An 18,664-nucleotide genomic window follows, 5' to 3' on the forward strand; every position below is an offset into this window, starting at 1 on the left:
TGTGAAATACCATGACCAAGGTCTTGAAAGTACTGACCAAGACCCTCTGGGCCAGGGTCAGTATTCAAGGCCGAGGTCACGGTATTTCACCATACGGACCGACCTTAAGCTGGTAAATAATATATTTATTTTTTTCTTTCCCAAATTCTAACAGAAAACGAGAGTGCCCGAAAGGGAAAACCGAGCCGAGCCGCCATTTTGAATCCTCATTCACGGCTGTATTGCAAATGGCTTCCTCCTCGGTATATAAGTGCACTTCCATGGCAGGAAAAAAAACTACGTTTTGCCGCCTATTTTGTCTCCTATTTATACAAATAGGAGTCATTCAGGATTCAGCCATGTTTTTGCTCGGTGTTAGCAAATGACAGGTTTTAGCCTTCTCCTGAAATGTTTTCTTGTATTTCTTCTTCCTCAGGGTAGTAAAACTCGCTTTCGCTGTGAACACTGTCGTTATCGCTATCCATGCTGTAAAATTAATGCTATTCTCCTGAGAAATGCTGGCAAAAATTTATAAGATTTTTGATAATCTTATAAATAAATCTTATTTAAAAAAAAAAGATAAATGTTGACAAAAAATTCTACTATGTTTGTTGTTGTGAACGAGCGAGTCACCAGAGGTCCGTAACTGGGGTCCGTACCATAGGATACGGACCCGCTCGCCAGCCAATCAGAGCGCAGGATTTGGACCGCGAAAAAAATAAATAACAGTTATTCCACGAAATCGAGTCGTATATGGGCTGACAGCTGATGAGGCGCATAGCACCAAGTTGGCTAGAAGCTATGTACAGCGAGATTGAGTGGAATAACTGTTTTATTTTATCCACATTCACTGGATTTTGAGAAACGGAGCATTTTTACTTTTTGCAAATGCGATAAATAAAAACTTTATACAAAACTTCCGACAAAATAATTTCAACTTAGAATGTAAACAAACCAGCAAAATGACAGCAGCAATTTGTGAAAAATGCTATAATAATTCCTGAAAAATAAAAAGATACGTCCTTACCATCAAATATTTCCATCCATTATCTGTAGCTGCTTATCCTGTACAGGGTCGCAGGCAAGCTGGAGCCTATCCCAGCTGACTATGGGCGAGAAGCGGGGTACACCCTGGACAAGTTGCCAGATCATCACAGGGCTGACACACAACCATTCACATTCACACCTACGGTCAATTTAGAGTCACCAGTTAACCTAACCTGCATGTCTTTGGACTGTGGGGGAAACCGGAGCACCCACAGGAAACCCACGCGGACACGGGGAGAACATGCAAACTCCGCACAGAAAGGCCCTCGCCGGCCACGGGGCTCGAACCTGGACCTTCTTGCTGTGAAGCGACAGTGCTAACCACTACACCACCGTGCCACCCTGTTTCTTACTGTCTTCTTTTTAATTTTTCATCGGCTTTTAACTCCATACAACCTCACATTTTAGCCATGAGGCTTGTTGAGCAGTTTCAGCTTAGCCATAATCTGGTGGTTTGGATTTTAGATTTTTTAACAGATAGAACACAGAGAGTCAAAGTGAATGGCATTTTATCTGAGTCACTGTGTTCCTCTACTGGCTCACCTCAGGGATGTGTTCTCTCTCCCTTACTTTTTATCCTTTATACAGATATGTGCAAGAGTGTATGAAAACAGGCACATTTTAAAATTTGCAGACGATACCGTTATTGTAAGTTTGGTGCACAATAATGAATCCAGCCATGGTCCAGTATTGGAGGATTTTATCAGGTGGTGCGATCTTTCTTTTTTGGTGCTTAATACATTCCAAAACAAAGGACATGATTATTGATTTCAGAACTCAGGCTCCAAACCATGATCCCACAGTCATTAAGGGCCAATCTGTTGAACGTATGGATAATTACAAGTATCCTGGGATTGTCATTGATGACAAATTGACTTTAAACAAGAACTGCGAAGCAGTATGCAAGAAGGGACATCAGCGGCTGTTTTATCTTTGGAAATTGTTCCGTTTTAACATTGACAAAACTATACTGACCCTATTTTATCGTGCTTTTATTGAGTCACTGTTATCTTTTGCCTTGGTGTCTTGGTTTGGTAATCTATCACTACAGGACAAAAACTCCCTGAACCAAATCATTGAATGGGCTGGGTGGCTAATTGGGAAGCCTCAACTCACCATGTCTTCTCTTTATGACACACAGTTGCAACATAAAGCTACCTGTATTCTCAAAGATGGCTCACGCCTTTTGCATGGTGAGTTCCAGCTCCGTTGCTCTGGTCGTCGTTTTGGGGTTCCTAAGGGAAGGACAAAACGGTACAGAAAGAGCTTTGTACCAACAGCAATTGTACTGCTGAACAGTAAGGCCCAGAGGTGAACAATCTTGTTCATACTGAACAATTGATGATGAAGCACTTTTTAAAGACTATACTTTAATGATTGTATTTGTTAGGATGTGTGTATTGTTGTCTTGTCTGTCACAATGTATTTTACGTAGTAGTGTATTTTATACTGGGATCGCTGAATTCCTGCCTGCACAACGAATTTACCAATACTACGGTATGGTACAAATAAAGAAACTTTGAACCTCTTCAGTACTTTGTTCTCACTTTTTTCCACTTTATTGCACATAAAGTTTTTATGGTTTGGAATGTTACGATTACTTTTTTTGTGTAGTTTTATTGCATTAATACCAATGTCTGTTCTATGTGAATAGCTGCACTGGAAATAAATTTAATAATAGTTGGCATGTTAGTGTGTGTTGTACAGCCCCGATTCCAAAAAAGTTGGGACAAAGTACAAATTGTAAATAAAAACGGAATGCAATGATGTGGAAGTTTCAAAATTCCATATTTTATTCAGAATAGAACATAGATGACATATCAAATGTTTAAACTGAGAAAATGTATCATTTAAAGAGAAAAATTAGGTGATTTTAAATTTCATGACAACAACACATCTCAAAAAAGTTGGGACAAGGCCATGTTTACCACTGTGAGACATCCCCTTTTCTCTTTACAACAGCCTGTAAACGTCTGGGGACTGAGGAGACAAGTTGCTCAAGTTTAAGGATAGGAATGTTAACCCATTCTTGTCTAATGTAGGATTCTAGTTGCTCAACTGTCTTAGGTCTTTTTTGTCGTATCTTCCGTTTTATGATGCGCCAAATGTTTTCTATGGGTGAAAGATCTGGACTGCAGGCTGGCCAGTTCAGTACCCGGACCCTTCTTCTACGCAGCCATGATGCTGTAATTGATGCAGTATGTGGTTTGGCATTGTCATGTTGGAAAATGCAAGGTCTTCCTTGAAAGAGACGTCGCCTGGATGGGAGCATATGTTGCTCTAGAACCTGGATATACCTTTCAGCATTGATGGTGTCTTTCCAGAAGTGTAAGCTGCCCATGCCACACGCACTAATGCAACCCCATACCATCAGAGATGCAGGCTTCTGAACTGAGCGCTGATAACAACTTGGGTCGTCCTTCTCCTCTTTAGTCCGAATGACACGGCGTCCCTGATTTCCATAAAGAACTTCAAATTTTGATTCGTCTGACCACAGAACAGTTTTCCACTTTGCCACAATCCATTTTAAATGAGCCTTGGCCCAGAGAAGACGTCTGCGCTTCTGGATCGTGTTTAGATACGGCTTCTTCTTTGAACTATAGAGTTTTAGCTGGCAACGGCGGATGGCACGGTGAATTGTATTCACAGATAATGTTCTCTGGAAATATTCCTAAGCCCATTTTGTGATTTCCAATACAGAAGCATGCCTGTATGTGATGCAGTGCCGCCTAAGGGCCCGAAGATCACGGGCACCCAGTATGGTTTTCCGGCCTTGACCCTTACGCACAGAGATTCTTCCAGATTCTCTGAATCTTTTGATGATATTATGCACTGTAGATGATGATATGTTCAAACTCTTTGCAATTTTACACTGTCGAACTCCTTTCTGATATTGCTCCACTATTTGCCGGCGCAGAATTAGGGGGGTTGGTGATCCTCTTCCCATCTTTACTTCTGAGAGCCGCTGCCACTCCAAGATGCTCTTTTTATACCCAGTCATGTTAATGACCTATTGCCAATTGACCTAATGAGTTGCAATTTGGTCCTCCAGCTGTTCCTTTTTTGTACCTTTAACTTTTCCAGCCTCTTATTGCCCCTGTCCCAACTTTTTTGAGACGTGTTGCTGTCATGAAATTTCAAATGAGCCAATATTTGGCATGAAATTTCAAAATGTCTCACTTTCGACGTTTGATATGTTGTCTATGTTCTATTGTGAATACAATATCAGTTTTTGAGATTTGTAAATTATTGCATTCCGTTTTTATTTACAATTTGTACTTTGTCACAACTTTTTTGGAATCGGGGTTGTAGTATCGTATTTTATATTGTTTTTATACAAAAGGACGTTATGTGCATTTACATGCTCTGTGCTTAAAGAATAAGAAAGTAATATTAAGGCTCTGTTTCGTGTGATTTTTCATGTGTTTATATTTTATAATTGCCATTTTAGCTATTTAATTTCAGCCCTGATGAAAACACAGATTCCATGTTCAGTAGGGTGGTCCTGAAATGTATGGGAAAAATTTTTTTTTACCAAAACATTCCGACCACCCTACTATTTTTTTTACATAGGCTAAAAGAAGGCAACAAGCAAAATTTCAGAAAAATTGGTTAATATTTAGAGGCGCCACACGAGGTTGCAAATCGGGTTAAGCCATTAACATTAGTTGGTGCGTAGACTGTTGCAGAGAAGATCTCAAACCCCCCAAAAGTCACAGTTCTAGAGGGAATACGCCACTTCTATGAAAAAGAAGAGGCAGGAAGAGTTTATAGACTGATAGAAGGTTAACTTTCATGCACTAAGGGCTTCTTAAACAATGAGCACTGATCGTAATATGCTGATGAAGTTGTGAATGTTTTTCTTTCTATGTTTTTCGGATGGCTAGCAACAGTAATACAAGTAGTACCGGTGGTGCAAAGCACAAAACCAGAAAGGACAATTATGTTTGGTTAATTGGTCCCACTTCCAAGGAACTGTCTGGGAGAAAGCTTTCTTCTGCTAGGGAAGTCCTTAGTGTGTTCTTTTATCTCCACAAGATACCAGAATACCGAAGGGTTTAGAAAATCACAGACAAGTAATAGCTATTGTTACTTTGAACACAGGAAGTTATATTACTGTATTGTTTGTATTAATATGAAACAGTTAATAAGCCAGGGTGGCACGGTGGTGTAGTGGTTAGCGCTGTTGCCTCACAGCAAGAAGGTCCGGGTTCGAGCCCCGTGGCCGGCGAGGGCCTTTCTGTGCGGAGTTTGCATGTTCTCCCCATGTCCGTGTGGGTTTCCTCCTGGTGCTCCGGTTTCCCCCACAGTCCAAAGACATGCAGGTTAGGTTAACTGGTGACTCTAAATTGACCGTAGGTGTGAATGTGAGTGTGAATGGTTGTCTATGTGTCAGCCCTGTGATGACCTGGCGACTTGTCCAGGGTGTACCCCGCCTTTCACCCGTAGTCAGCTGGGATAGGCTCCAGCTTGCCTGCGACCCTGTAGAACAGGATAAAGCGGCTAGAGATAATGAGATGAGATGAGAACTTCTTTTAGGCAATGTAAAAAAAAAAGGTAAGGTGGTCGTAACAAAATCCTAAAAAAAATTTTTTGGGACCACCCTAGTGTTCAGATTCATCTGACCTAGAATAAACAGCGCCCCCTGGTGGAGGAAATTGGGATTTGAAACAATCTGATTTAAATCTGGGTTGTGACTAATTCTCCCTGGAGAGGAGCAGCTACAGCAATTAAAACTGAGAGGAGGTCTCTTTAACTGGCAAAACTTTACAGATAACGTTTTCCACCACAGACATCTTGACTGGTTTGGTTTGGTTTAGTTACATAACTAGCTATAATTATTTTTGCTTTACAGCTTTATTTAAATTAGCTGTAAGGATGCGAGAGGTCAGTATGAGGGCTGTAACTCATCGTCAAGCTCGTCAACTTCTCCATAACAAATTTGTTGTTGTGCTTGGTGATTCAAGTCAGTGTTAATCATGAATATTGAACCACTGGGATGATTTCATAGCATGTAGCTGCTGGTTATTGATGTGTTTTTTCCCCTCTAGTTCAGAGGTCTGTGTACAAAGACTTGGTGTTGCTTTTGCAAAGAGAGTCTTATCTGTCGTTATCTCAACTCAGAAGCAAGGTATGATATATATTTCTTTTTAAGTATTATTGCCATCTTTGGTTGGATGCCTGTAGGTTAACTCTTGATTAGTTTTTCATGGAGACCTAAAACTTAGGGCTTTATTTAACTTTGCTATAGGTTTTCAAATACACCAAGAGTTTGTAGACACCTGACCATCACACTTAAGTTTATGAATGAATGAATGAATGAATGAATGAATTTATTTTTATTTCGAACATGTATAAAAAAAATATGTAACTATTTGTACATACAAAAGAAAGAAAACGAGAAATTAAAAAAAAAATAAAATAAAATAACATAAAGAGCTAAGACATTACAAAACACTGCACATTGTTCGAAAAAGGAGTGGGAAGAAGTACAATACTTTTTTTTTAATTTCCCACCCCTTTTTAACTACCCCAAAATCCAAACTACATTAATACACCTATAAAAATATATACACTTCATGACTTATAAAACATCTCCCATTCCGGATTTGCTGCTGTAATGACTTTTCATGAGATTTTCATTGGGATTTGTACTCATTCCATAATAAGGTCAAGTACTGATGTTTAGGGGCGGCACGGTGGTGTAGTGGTTAGCGCTGTCGCCTCGCAGCAAGAAGGTCCTGGGTTCGAGCCCAGCAGTCAATAAGGGCCTTTCTGTGTGGAGTTTGCATGTTCTCCCCGTGTCCGCGTGGGTTTCCTCCGGGTGCTCCGGTTTCCCCCACAGTCCAAAGACATGCAGGTTAGGTTAACTGGTGACTCTAAATTGACCGTAGGTGTGAATGTGAGTGTGAATGGTTGTCTGTGTCTATGTTCTATGTGTCAGCCCTGTGATGACCTGGCGACTTGTCCAGGGTGTACCCTGCCTTTCGCCCGTAGTCAGCTGGGATAGGCTCCAGCTTGCCTGCGACCCTGTAGAAGGATAAAGCAGCTAGAGATAATGAGATGAGATGAGAGACTGATGTTTAGAGAAAAGGGGTCAACTGTGCAGGAAAATGGGGGCTGCGATAGTGAGGTGAGAAAGAGAGTGCAGGCCGGGTGGAGCAGTTGGAGAAGGATTTCGGGAGTCATTTGTGATAGGAAAGTCCCTGCAAAAGTGAAAGGTAAGATGTATAAGACAGCAGTGAGACCAGCTGTGACGTCTGGATTGGAGATCGTACCCTTAACGAAGAGACAGGAGGCGAAGTTGGAGGTGGCGGAGTTGAGGATGTTGAGGTTGGACAGGATAAGGAACGAGCAGATCAGAGGGACAGCACATGTGGAGAGCTTGGGAATGAAGCTAAGAGAGCTGAGACTGAGATGGTATGGGCACATCCTGAGAAGAGATGCAGAGCATGTTGGAAGGAGAATGTTGAGGATGGAGCTACCAGGCAAACGAAAACGAGGAAGGCCAAAGAGGAGCTACATGGATGTGGTGAGAGAGGACATGAAAGTGGCAGGTGTGGTAGAGAAAGATGCGGAAGACAGGGAGCAATGGAGACGAAAGATCCGCTGTGGTGACCCCTAATCGGGAGCAGCCAAAAGAAGAAGACAACTGATGTTTAGAGAAAAGGCCTGGGGTGCAGTCTGTATCCCGATTTATCCCAAAGGTATTCTGTGCAGGCCACTAGACTTCATCCACTCCAACCTTGGCAAGCCATGTCTTTATGGAGCCTGCTTTGTGACCGGGGCATTATCATGCTGTAATATGTTTGGGCCAGTTTGTTCCACTGAATGGAAATCTTAAATCCACAGCATACAAAGCCCTCCTATGCAATTGAGTGTTTCCAAGGTTCTGGCAACAGTTTTGGAGAAGACCCACATATACGGTATGTGTGATGGTCAGGTTTCTACATGCAGTACTTTTTAATCATAGTGTAGATTTCATGAAAGTGAATTAGTTGATGAATCATTGGATGAGTGGTCTTGTTTGGCACAATGGGGCGTGATTAATTAGTGCCAGTGCATGGATGTGGAAATGTCTTGTTCAGAATCAGTCTTCATAGGAATGAGCATTTCTGTCACTTAAGAAACATCAGCTTTACCTGATAAACTTTGCATTGTACTTCATTTTCATTTGTTTTGTAAAGAATTGCGAGACAGAACTCTTGGATGAAGGCCACACCATTGTTTTCTCTGTTCCATTCATGTTTATGTTTAATAGAACTGTCAAATACACCCTTTAACTTTTCTATAGTTGATAAGATTCTGGGACATCTGTTTCTTAAAGCAGATGATTTCGTAAAATTTCGATTTCATAAAATCAGTAAAATTTAGTTCCCTCTTAAATGTGGTCATTATGATGTACGTTTATTTCTGTAATATCTCGCAAAATATCAGACCATTCTGTGGCTGGGAAGTTATTTAATTTGAGGGGATTCCTGAGCAAATAACGTGCATGAAATCGCTCGCTTCATGCAGTCAAGCAGACAGAGGAAGTCCATGTGCGCATGCGCAGGTTTACCTTTGACCGTGCACTGACGGTTACATCATTCTGTTGTTAAACGAACAGCTGATCACACTGAGGCGCTTGCTGACCGCCAATATTTATTAGTTTGGTCCTGCGTTTCTTTTCCTTCGCAACATAACGTCTTTTCTTCTTGCTTTCTGTTACTGTAGTCAGTCTTTCATGTTTCATTCACACACACACATCCTCCATTGTTCTCTCCTGTTTCAAATTTGTATCCCACAATGCCTTGCGTGAACGGGGAAAGCTCACCACGTGATGCATGACATAGTATCATGAATTGGGTCACGGTAAAGAAGGAAAACATAGCAGAGAATTTCAAGCCATGGGGCCCTAAATTAATTAATTGTTCTATTTTTACAAAACTAATAAAATTGGAAGTCTGTGATTTCAAATTTGGTAGCTTTCGGTCCACTAAACAAAAATAATTGGGTGTCAGGGAAAATTCGTTTTATGACTAAAACATGAAATATCTGAAAGGTAGTATCGCTTTAAATTGGAGAAGTCTTAGTGTATAACTGTAAAGTGTACATTGCTCTGAATAAGTGAATTTGCCAAATGACTAAATGTCAATAATAGTCATATGCTTCTCACCTCTCTCGTCAGGGAGAGCTGTCCTTTGAAGGAGACTGTTTAGTAGAGGGTGGAAGACTCGGTCAGATGAACAATGGTACAGAGTACCGAGAGGTTCGCCAGTATCGCACGGACCATCACCTCGTCCGGTTCTACTTCATCACACGGGTCTTCTCTCGCTACATGGAAAGCATCCTTGCTGACTTTAAACGTGAGCTGAAGCCAGATGTGGTTATAGTCAACTCCTGTGTTTGGGATGTATCAAGGTAAGAGTGTAAAAGTGATGTTTATCCTCTAAACCTAGACATTTATATTGCTCTAAAGCTCAAAAAGAAAGGAAAAGAGATTTTCTCAATAGAGTATAGCCACTCCACATGACTGGGAGGTATAATCATCTCCGGATTGTGTGCATGTTAAACCTTTGCTCTGTTTTGCTGCTCAGATACAACCGTAAGTGGGGCCCAGAGTACAAGGAGAACCTCAATAAATTTTTTGTGCATCTGAAGGCTGTTCTGCCAGAGGAAAGCCTTGTGGTGTGGAACATGACCATGCCTTTGGGCAAAAAGATCATTGGAGGTTTTCTGGTACCAGAGGTGGGTCAGTTTTTATTAATTTGAGCTAGAGGACTCCTAAACTGTAGTTTCTCTGGATTTTGGCAGCAAAGAAGTGTTGTTAAAGTTAATTAGTCCTTAGAGTCTGTGTCTGTGTAGCCGATTCATTAGGATTAGCAGTGATCTCAAGATTCTCCTATGATGCAGATTCAGGACATGGGCCCGACTCTTCGCTATGATGTGGTTGAGGCAAACTTCTATGGTGCAGTGCTGGCAGATACACATGGGCTGGACGTCCTAGACCTTCACTTTCTCTTCCGGTTTAGCCTCCAGCACCGCATGAATGATGGGGTTCACTGGAATGCTTTGGCTCATCGTCAGATCACAAGCTTGCTGCTGGCTCACACTGCTGAGGCCTGGGGTGTTGAGCTGCCCAATCCTGTAGCCCCGGGTAAGTTAAACAAGACTCTAGGTCTCTTTTTGTGAATGATTTCGTGTTCCTGTTGAAACCACAGCTAATTTACTTATTTGGGAAGGAAGCGGGTTTGTTGTACTTTAAATAAACAGAAAACTGCATTTTCATTTGTTGTATAAAACACTCACCAGTTACTGTAATAGGAATACCTGCTCATTTATGCAGTTATCCAATTAGCCAATTACGTGGCAGTAGCACGGGGTGTAAAATCATGCAGATAAAGGTCAAGAACTTCAGTTAATGTTCAGTTCAAACATAAGAATGGGACAGAATAGGATGTGACTTTTTGTAACCGTGAGGGTTGATGCCAGATGGGCTGGTTTGTATGTTTCAGAAACTGCTGGTCTCCTGGGATTTTTCACACGCAAGTCTGTAGAGTTTACACAGAATGATGCAAAAAAAAAAAAAAATCCCATGAGCCTGCAGGCTGAAACACCTTGCTGATGAGAGAGCTCAGAGGAGAAGAGCAATTCCAATCTTTACAACTATGGTGAGCAGAAAAGCATCTCAAAATGCACAGCTTATCAAACCTTAGGGTGGATGGGCTACAACAGCAAAAGACCACATCAGGTTCCACTCCTGTCAGCCTAGAACAAGAATCTCAGGCTATCATGTGCACAGACTCGCCCTACAGTGGTGCTTGAAAGTTTGTGAACCCTTTAGAATTTTCTATATTTCTGCATAAATATGACCTAAAACATCATCAGATTTTCACACAAGTCCTAAAAGTAAAGAGAACCCAGTTAAACAAATGTGACAAAAATATTATACTTGGTCATTTTATTTATTTATTGAGCAAAATGATCCAATATTACATGTCTGTGAGTGGCAAAAGTATGTGAACCTTTGCTTTCAGTATCTGGTGTGACCCCCTTGTGCAGCAATAACTGCAGCTAAATGTTTGCGGTAACTGTTGATCAGTCCTGCACACCGGCTTGGAGGAATTTTAGCCCGTTCCTCCGTACAGAACAGCTTCAACTCTGGGATGTTGGTGGGTTTCCTCACATGAACTGCTCGCTTCAGGTCCTTCCACAACATTTTGATTGGATTAAGGTCAGGACTGACTTGGCCATTCCAAACATTAACTTTATTCTTCTTTAACCATTCTTTGGTAGAACGACTTGTGTGCTTAGGGTCGTTGTCTTGCTGCATGACCCACCTTCTCTTGAGATTCAGTTCATGGACAGATGTCCTGGCATTTTCCTTTAGAATTCGCTGGTATAATTCAGAATTTATTGTTCCATCAATGATGGCAAGCCGTCCTGGCCCAGATGCAGCAAAACAGGCCCAAACCATGATGCTACTACCACCATGTTTCACAGATGGGATAAGGTTCTTATGCTGGAACGCAGTGTTTTCCTTTCTCCAAACATAACGCTTCTCATTTAAACCAAAAAGTTCTATTTTGGTCCACATCCGTCCACAAAACATTTTTCCTATAGCCTTCTGGCTTGTCCATGTGATCTTTAGCAAACTGCAGATGAGCAGCAATGTTCTTTTTGGAGAGCAGTGGCTTTCTCCTTGCAACCCTGCCATGCACAACCTTGTTGTTCAGTGTTCTCCTGATGGTGGACTCATGAACATTAACATTAGCCAATGTGAGCGAGGCCTTCAGTTGCTTAGAAGTTACCCTGGGGTCCTTTGTGACCTCGCTGACTATTACATGCCTTGCTCTTGGAGTGATCTTTGTTGGTCGACCACTCCTGGGGAGGGTAACAATGGTCTTGAATTTCCTCCATTTGTACACAGTCTGTCTGACTGTGGATTGGTGGAGTCCAAACTCTTTAGAGATGGTTTTGCAACCTTTTCCAGCCTGATGAGCATCAACACCGCTTTTTCTGAGGTCCTCAGAAATCTCCTTTGTTCGTGCCATGATACACTTCCACAAACATGTGTTGTGAAGATCAGACTTTGATAGATCCCTGTTCTTTAAATAAAACAGGGTGCCCACTCACACCTGATTGTCATCCCATTGATTGAAAACACCTGACTCTAATTTCACCTTCAAATTAACTGCTAATCCTAGAGGTTCACATACTTTTGCCACTCACAGATATGTAATATTGGATCATTTTGCTCAATAAATAAATGATCAAGTATAATATGTTTGCCTCATTTGTTTAACTGGGTTCTCTTTATCTACTTTTAGGACTTGTGTGAAAATCTGATGATGTTTTAGGTCACATTTATGCAAAAATGTAGAAAATCCTAAAGGGTTCACAAACTTTCAAGCACCACTGTAACTGGGCAGTTGGAGACTGATTTGATTTTATTTTCTTCTTCTTCTTTTCCTTTCTCTAATCTTTAACTGTCCAGGGTTGGGTTTCCCAAAAGCATCGCAGCACAAAGATAATCGTTAAATGGTAGAGTGAGCAGCACAATGAACACACTCTCTCTCCTAGTGAAGATGCTTTTAGTGTTAGGAGTGGGTTTCCCAAAAGCCTCTTATTTGGTTGAGTCTGTATTCAAGATAGCTTCAGGTTCCTGTTCTTGGCTTCCAGTCCTGTCAGCCAAGAACAGGAACCTGAAGCTATGTGATCGTCTGCTGCTGTAGCTCATTCGCAGCAAGGTTCAAATTTTTTTTGACACACTGAGATGCTTTTCTACCACCACTGTTGTCACAACCACGTGATTTACTGACTCCTGCATAAATGAGCAGGTGTAGCGAATAAAGTGGATGGTGAGTGAGTATCAGATTATAAATGCTAAATATCAAGAAAATTGTCCTAAAACTGAATCGGTATGTCACCATGTTCATGGCTATTCTAATTTGAGCCAAGCTTGTCTATTGTGATGTATTTTTGCAGTCCTAACCAGTGTAGAAAGCAGAGGCTGGAGAATTGTCCGAGCAAGCTCATCTCATCTCATTATCTCTAGCCGCTTTATCCTGTTCTACAGGGTCGCAGGCAAGCTGGAGCCTATCCCAGCTGACTACGGGCAAAAGGCGGGGTACACCCTGGACAAGTCGCCAGGTCATCACAGGGCTGACACATAGACACAGACAACCATTCACATTCACACCTACGGTCAATTTAGAGTCACCAGTTAACCTAACCTGCATGTCTTTGGACTGTGGGGGGAAACTGGAGCACCCGGAGGAAACCCACGGGGAGAACATGCAAACTCCATACAGAAAGGCCCTCGCCAGCCACAGGGCTCGAACCCGGACCTTCTTGCTGTGAGGCGACAGCGCTAACCACTACACCACCGTGCCGCCCCGTCAGAGCAGGCTGTAATTTCATTAAGCAGTAAAAACATATCGACTTCACATCTAACAAGCCAGTGTCAGAGATTTCTTTAGCTAAGCTCACTAATGTCACAGTTTGATTGTTTAATTGAGCCACACAGCCCCGAATACACGGCTAAAATTAAGCACGAAAGTAGGGTTTGTGTAAAGTGTACAACATTTACTGACACTAATTCATACGTTTGTGCTACTTAAGACAAGTTGCAGTTTGTCCCAGTTAGTGAGACTGGAAGATCAATTTCCATTTTGTCATACTGATGAATGACTACAGACACTAATACTGTGTGTGGGAATGCTTCGCTGGGCTTTCCTGCTACAGTACTGGAAGAGGAAAAGTAGTTTTAGTGTAAAGCATTGTGAAATTATTAAAAAAAAAAAAAAAAATATATATATATATATATATATAAAAAATATGCACGAGTGTTTCACTGGGAAATACACCACTCGTATTTTTCATACGAGCTACATCTGAGACATGGAGGCCCAAAACCATGCCACAAATCTTTATATGTCACTCGTGAGGAAATCAATGAATTGTTGGGATAAATTTGGGCACTTTTATTTGTGAGTGTGTCTATGTAGTAAAAAGAAAATCACACGTTAGCTTGAACATATGAAGTTTATCTTCTCGTGTTGTGAAACTTGCATTTTTCATCTGAAATACATTGCAGATCTGAGTAACATATTTCACTCCAATGATGTCAAGGCAGATGATTTCCCGCTGACCTGATGCACGTTGTCAAAATGGCAAACTAGTTCAAAATTAAGATTCTTTTGATTTACGTGTGTGTGGGTGGATGTGTCCATATAATATAGAGGACATTACAGTGTGGTGCGAAGATATGAAGTTTATCTTCTTGTCTCATCTCATTATCTCTAGCCGCTTTATCCTTCTACAGGGTCGCAGGCAAGCTGGAGCCTATCCCAGCTGACTACGGGTGAAAGGCGGGGTACACCCTGGACAAGTCGCCAGGTCATCACAGGGCTGACACATAGACACAGACAACCATTCACACTCACATTCACACCTACGCTCAATTTAGAGTCACCAGTTAACCTAACCTGCATGTCTTTGGACTGTGGGGGAAACCGGAGCACCCGGAGGAAACCCACGTGGACACGGGGAGAACATGCAAACTCCGCACAGAAAGGCCCTCGCCGGCCCCAGGGCTCGAACCCAGGACCTTCTTGCTGTGAGGCGACAGCGCTAACCACTACACCACCGTGCCGCCCTTTATCTTCTTGTGTTGTTGAAAATATTTTATTTCTTCGCTTCACTCACTTGTGAATATATTCACCACTCCAAGATAAACTTCATATCTTTGGGCAACCATGCAATATTTTCTCTCTCATATACAGGGTTGGTCAAAATTATGTGAACACTAATGGATTATTTTTTTTTCTCCTGATTGTGTGGTGCGCCGTGACCGCTGCTGGCATAATTGGGCCCTGCTTTTTGACACCTCAACAGTGATGTCAGATGTCTGCTTACAGATGGTGCAGCAGTACGCCATTGATAAACTTCCACTACAGATCCGATTGGCAGGGTATTTCTAACAGGATGGCGCACCGGCGCGTTTTGGGTGTACTGTTCGTGCTTATCTCGACCGCACGTTTCCAGGTCGATGGATAGGTCGCAGTGGACCGTTGCCGTGGCCTCCACACTCTCCTGATTTGACGCCCTGTGATTTCTGGTTATGGGGTATGATGAAGGAGCGCATGTATAGCAGGAAAGTTCGTGATTTCAGTGACCTCGAGGACAGAATAAGGACTGTGGTCTCATCTGTTCCCCGCGAAATGTGTGTCCCGGCTTTAAATGGTACTGTTGTTCGCTGGGTTGTGTGTGTTGAACATGATGGTGAACAGGTTGAGACCGTCCTATAAATCATCTTGCACATATGATGTATGTTTTGTGAATAAATGGTTTCTACCATTAAAGTGTTAACATAATTTTGACTAACCCTGTAATATGGGTTTGTTTGTTTGTTTGTTTGTTTTTTGGCATCTCTTTTTATCATTAATCTTCATTTTGTAGACCAGGCTAAGATGAGCTTGCTGGATTACAAGCGGACGCTAAATCAAAGTGACAACAGACCATCAGGATCCATGGCAGATTCTGCTCATTATGGAGGTAAAATTCTGAATGTGTCCCTTTTTATTACTATTTATCTTTCTGACTGTATAGTGCCAAGGAGGTTTATCTGAAGAGCACTTGAACAATTTATTAATAATTTTTTTAAGCTCCCCAGCCGTAGGCGATGAGCTATTGCCATCACGTGGCGTCCGTCTACAATTCACAAAAATCACTGCTTCTCCCTGAGTTTTCAATGGATTTTGATTCTGATTTGTTTTGTTTTGAAGGTCTAATTGTTCTCATGAAGAACAACTGAGATACAGTGCCTTGCAAAAGTATTCATCCCCCTTGGTGTTTGTCCTGTTTTGTTGCATTACAAGCTGGAATTAAAATGGATTTTTGGGGGGTTAGCACCATTTGATTTATACAGCATACCTACAACTTTAAGGTGCACATTTTTAAATTGTGACACAAACAATAAGACAAAAAAACAGAAATCTGGAGTGTGCTTAAGTCCCCCCAAGTCAATACTTTATAGGGCCACCTTTTGTGACAATTACAACTGCAAATCTCTTGGGGTATGTCTTTATTAGCTTAGCACATCCAGCCACTGGGATTTTTGTCCATTCCTCAAGGCAAAACTGCTCCAACTCCTTCAAGTTAGATAGGTTGCGTTGGTGTACAGTAATCTTCAAGTTATGCCACAGATTCTCAATTGGATTGAGGTCCGGGCTTTCACTAGGCCATTCCAAGACATTTAAATGTTTCCCGTTAAACCACTCCAGTGTAGCTTTAGCAGTATGTTTAAGGTCATTGTCCTGCTGGACCGTGAACCTTTGTCCCAGTCTCAAACCTCTGGCAGACTCAAACCGGTTTTCCTCCAGAATTGCCCTGCATTTAGTGCCATCCATCTTTCCTTCAGTCCTGACCAGCTTTCCTGTCCCTGCAGATGAAAAACATCCCCACAGCATGATGCTGCCACCACCATGCTTCACTGTAGGAATGGTGTTCTCAGGGTGTTGGGTTTGCGCCACACATGGCATTTCCCATGATGGCCAAAAAGTTCAATTTTAGTCTCATTTGACCAGAGAATCATCTTCCATGTGTTTGGCGAGTCTGCCACATGCTGTTGGGCAAACTCCAAACGTGATTTTTTTTTAAAGCAATGATTTTTTTTTTTTTCTGGCCACTCTTCCATAAAGCCCCACTCTGTGGCGCGTACGGCTTAAAGTGGTCCTATGGACGGATACTCCCATCTCCACTGTGGCTGTTTGCAGCTCCTTCAGTGTTATCTTTGGTGTCTTTTGTTGCATCTCTGATTAATGCCCTCCTTGCCCGGCCTGTGAGTTTTAGTGGGTGGCCTTCTCTTGTCAGGTTTGTAGTGGTGCCATATTCTTTCAATTTTGCTATAATGGATTTAATGGTGCTCTCTGGGATATTCAAAGTTGGGATATTTTTTATAACCCAACCCTGATCTATACTTCTTCACAACTTTGTCTCTGACCTGTTTGGAGGCTGCTTGGGTTTCATGTTGCTTGCTTAGTAGTGTTGCAGAGTCAGGGTCCTTCCAGAACAGGTTGATTTATACAGACATCATGTGACAGATCATGTGACACTTTAATTGCACACAGGTGGATCTTAATCAACTAATTATGTGACTTATGAAGTGAATTGGTTGGACCAGCTCTTATTTAGGGGTTTCATACGAAAGGGGGTGAATACTTATGCACACTCCAGATTTCTGTTTTTTTCAGCTTATTGTTTGTGTCACAATAAAAAAAAAAAAAAAACAATTTGCACCTTTAAAGTGGTAGGCATGTTGTGTAAATCAAATGGTGCTCACCCCCCCAACAATCAGTTTTAATTCCAACTTGTAATGGAACAAAACAGGACAAACACCAAGGGGGATGAATACTTTTGCAAGGCACTGTAATTATAAACGAGTCTGGTTACTCATGGTACGGCTGTGTGAGCTACTGCGTCGCTGATGCTCTGGTTTTGCTAGCACGTAGTTTAATACGCTAAAACCTGGACAGCTTACAGAGCTGCAGTGAAGTCCTTGCAAACAATAGTTAAGCAGTTTCAAAATAATATACAGTAAAATGAAATGGTTACAAATAATCCAGCCAGGAAAATATTTGTAGCAGTACGGTAGTCTTTTAGCTGGTTTTAAGTTTTATACTTTTGTTAAATGTCCTCTCTTAAAAACAGCCAGTCTTGTGCTGTGTATTGGACCAGGAAGTGTAGCCTGTGTAGAAATTGAAGCTTACAAGCAGTCTTGATGGATGTATGATCGGGTTCTTTAAGAATCTCTGTGGAATTTCTGCAGCAGGTCCACGTGTTGACCTGAGGTATAACTTTTTTACATGGGATGTAATGACATCATCTATACAGGCAACTGTCAATCGCCTACTACTAAATATAACTGAGTAATATGATAAAAGAAAGTTGGATAGAGTTAACTAAAATCAGTGACTGACTCTGTATGTCAAATAACATTAAACCGTAATTTGAATGAAACCTGAGCAGACCTTATTAACGTATCTTTTCAGTGCCAACCTGGCAACACCAGGTACAATATGATGGCTTTGGATCCCATTTTTATGAGGATGAATTACCTACACACTCCGAGTTCAGCACTGGTTACTTCAGTTTTGAGAACAACAAAACTGATCGTGGTAGGAGCCAGATTTGTAGCTTTTACAATCACTCCTTTGTGTTTCAGCTCATCTTTGTTTGAGAAGTTATGTTGATCAGCATGAGTTTTCTCATTTTTTTGGTTCAAGGTGGGAACTACGACAATCGCCATGATGGTAGTGGCAGAACTGCACGTGCTGCCCCCTCCTGGCGAGGAAATAACTTCGTAATGAAGAAAGAACACACCAAGTACCAGTATAACCCATACACTCGGCATAATCCGAACAAGCCTTACCGATACTGAAAGCTAGTAGTAATGTGATTTTGTTTGGTGGTTGAAACAGTGATATTCTTTTAAAATCCTCGTAAGATGGAACCAAATGTTAAATTGCTTTGGAAGAAACTGTTCTTTTGTTTAAAGTAAATATGTAAACCATACCTTTTTTTTTCGCTTTTGATAACGTGCCATTGGAGCGGCACAGTGGTGCAGTAGTTCGCACTGTTGCCAGGCAGCAAG

General features: G+C 41.6%; 1 protein-coding gene across 1 annotated transcript; it reads left to right on the forward strand.

Moving 5' to 3' along the window:
• The first annotated feature begins 5,904 nt into the window (after positions 1 to 5,904).
• On the forward strand, positions 5,905 to 18,451 carry fam113 (family with sequence similarity 113). The gene is made up of 8 exons (XM_060919431.1): positions 5,905 to 5,992; positions 6,078 to 6,157; positions 9,197 to 9,429; positions 9,606 to 9,756; positions 9,922 to 10,165; positions 15,472 to 15,567; positions 18,063 to 18,188; positions 18,297 to 18,451. Exons 1-8 carry the CDS (start codon positions 5,905 to 5,907, stop codon positions 18,449 to 18,451), a joined length of 1,173 nt encoding a protein of 390 aa, XP_060775414.1.
• Positions 18,452 to 18,664: the final 213 nt, after the last annotated feature.

The sequence above is a fragment of the Neoarius graeffei genome, chromosome 1 (assembly GCF_027579695.1).
Source record: "Neoarius graeffei isolate fNeoGra1 chromosome 1, fNeoGra1.pri, whole genome shotgun sequence".
NCBI classification, from domain to species: Eukaryota; Metazoa; Chordata; class Actinopteri; order Siluriformes; family Ariidae; genus Neoarius; species Neoarius graeffei.

Bases quoted from the DNA above. Each gene is read 5' to 3' on its own strand.
- fam113 (XM_060919431.1), top strand. From the start codon at position 5,905: ATGCGAGAGGTCAGTATGAGGGCTGTAACTCATCGTCAAGCTCGTCAA. The intron at 9,757-9,921 runs GTGGGTCAGTTT...CCTATGATGCAG, and splicing joins GAGGTTTTCTGGTACCAGAG to ATTCAGGACATGGGCCCGAC. The intron at 18,189-18,296 runs GTAGGAGCCAGA...TTTTGGTTCAAG, and splicing joins GAACAACAAAACTGATCGTG to GTGGGAACTACGACAATCGC.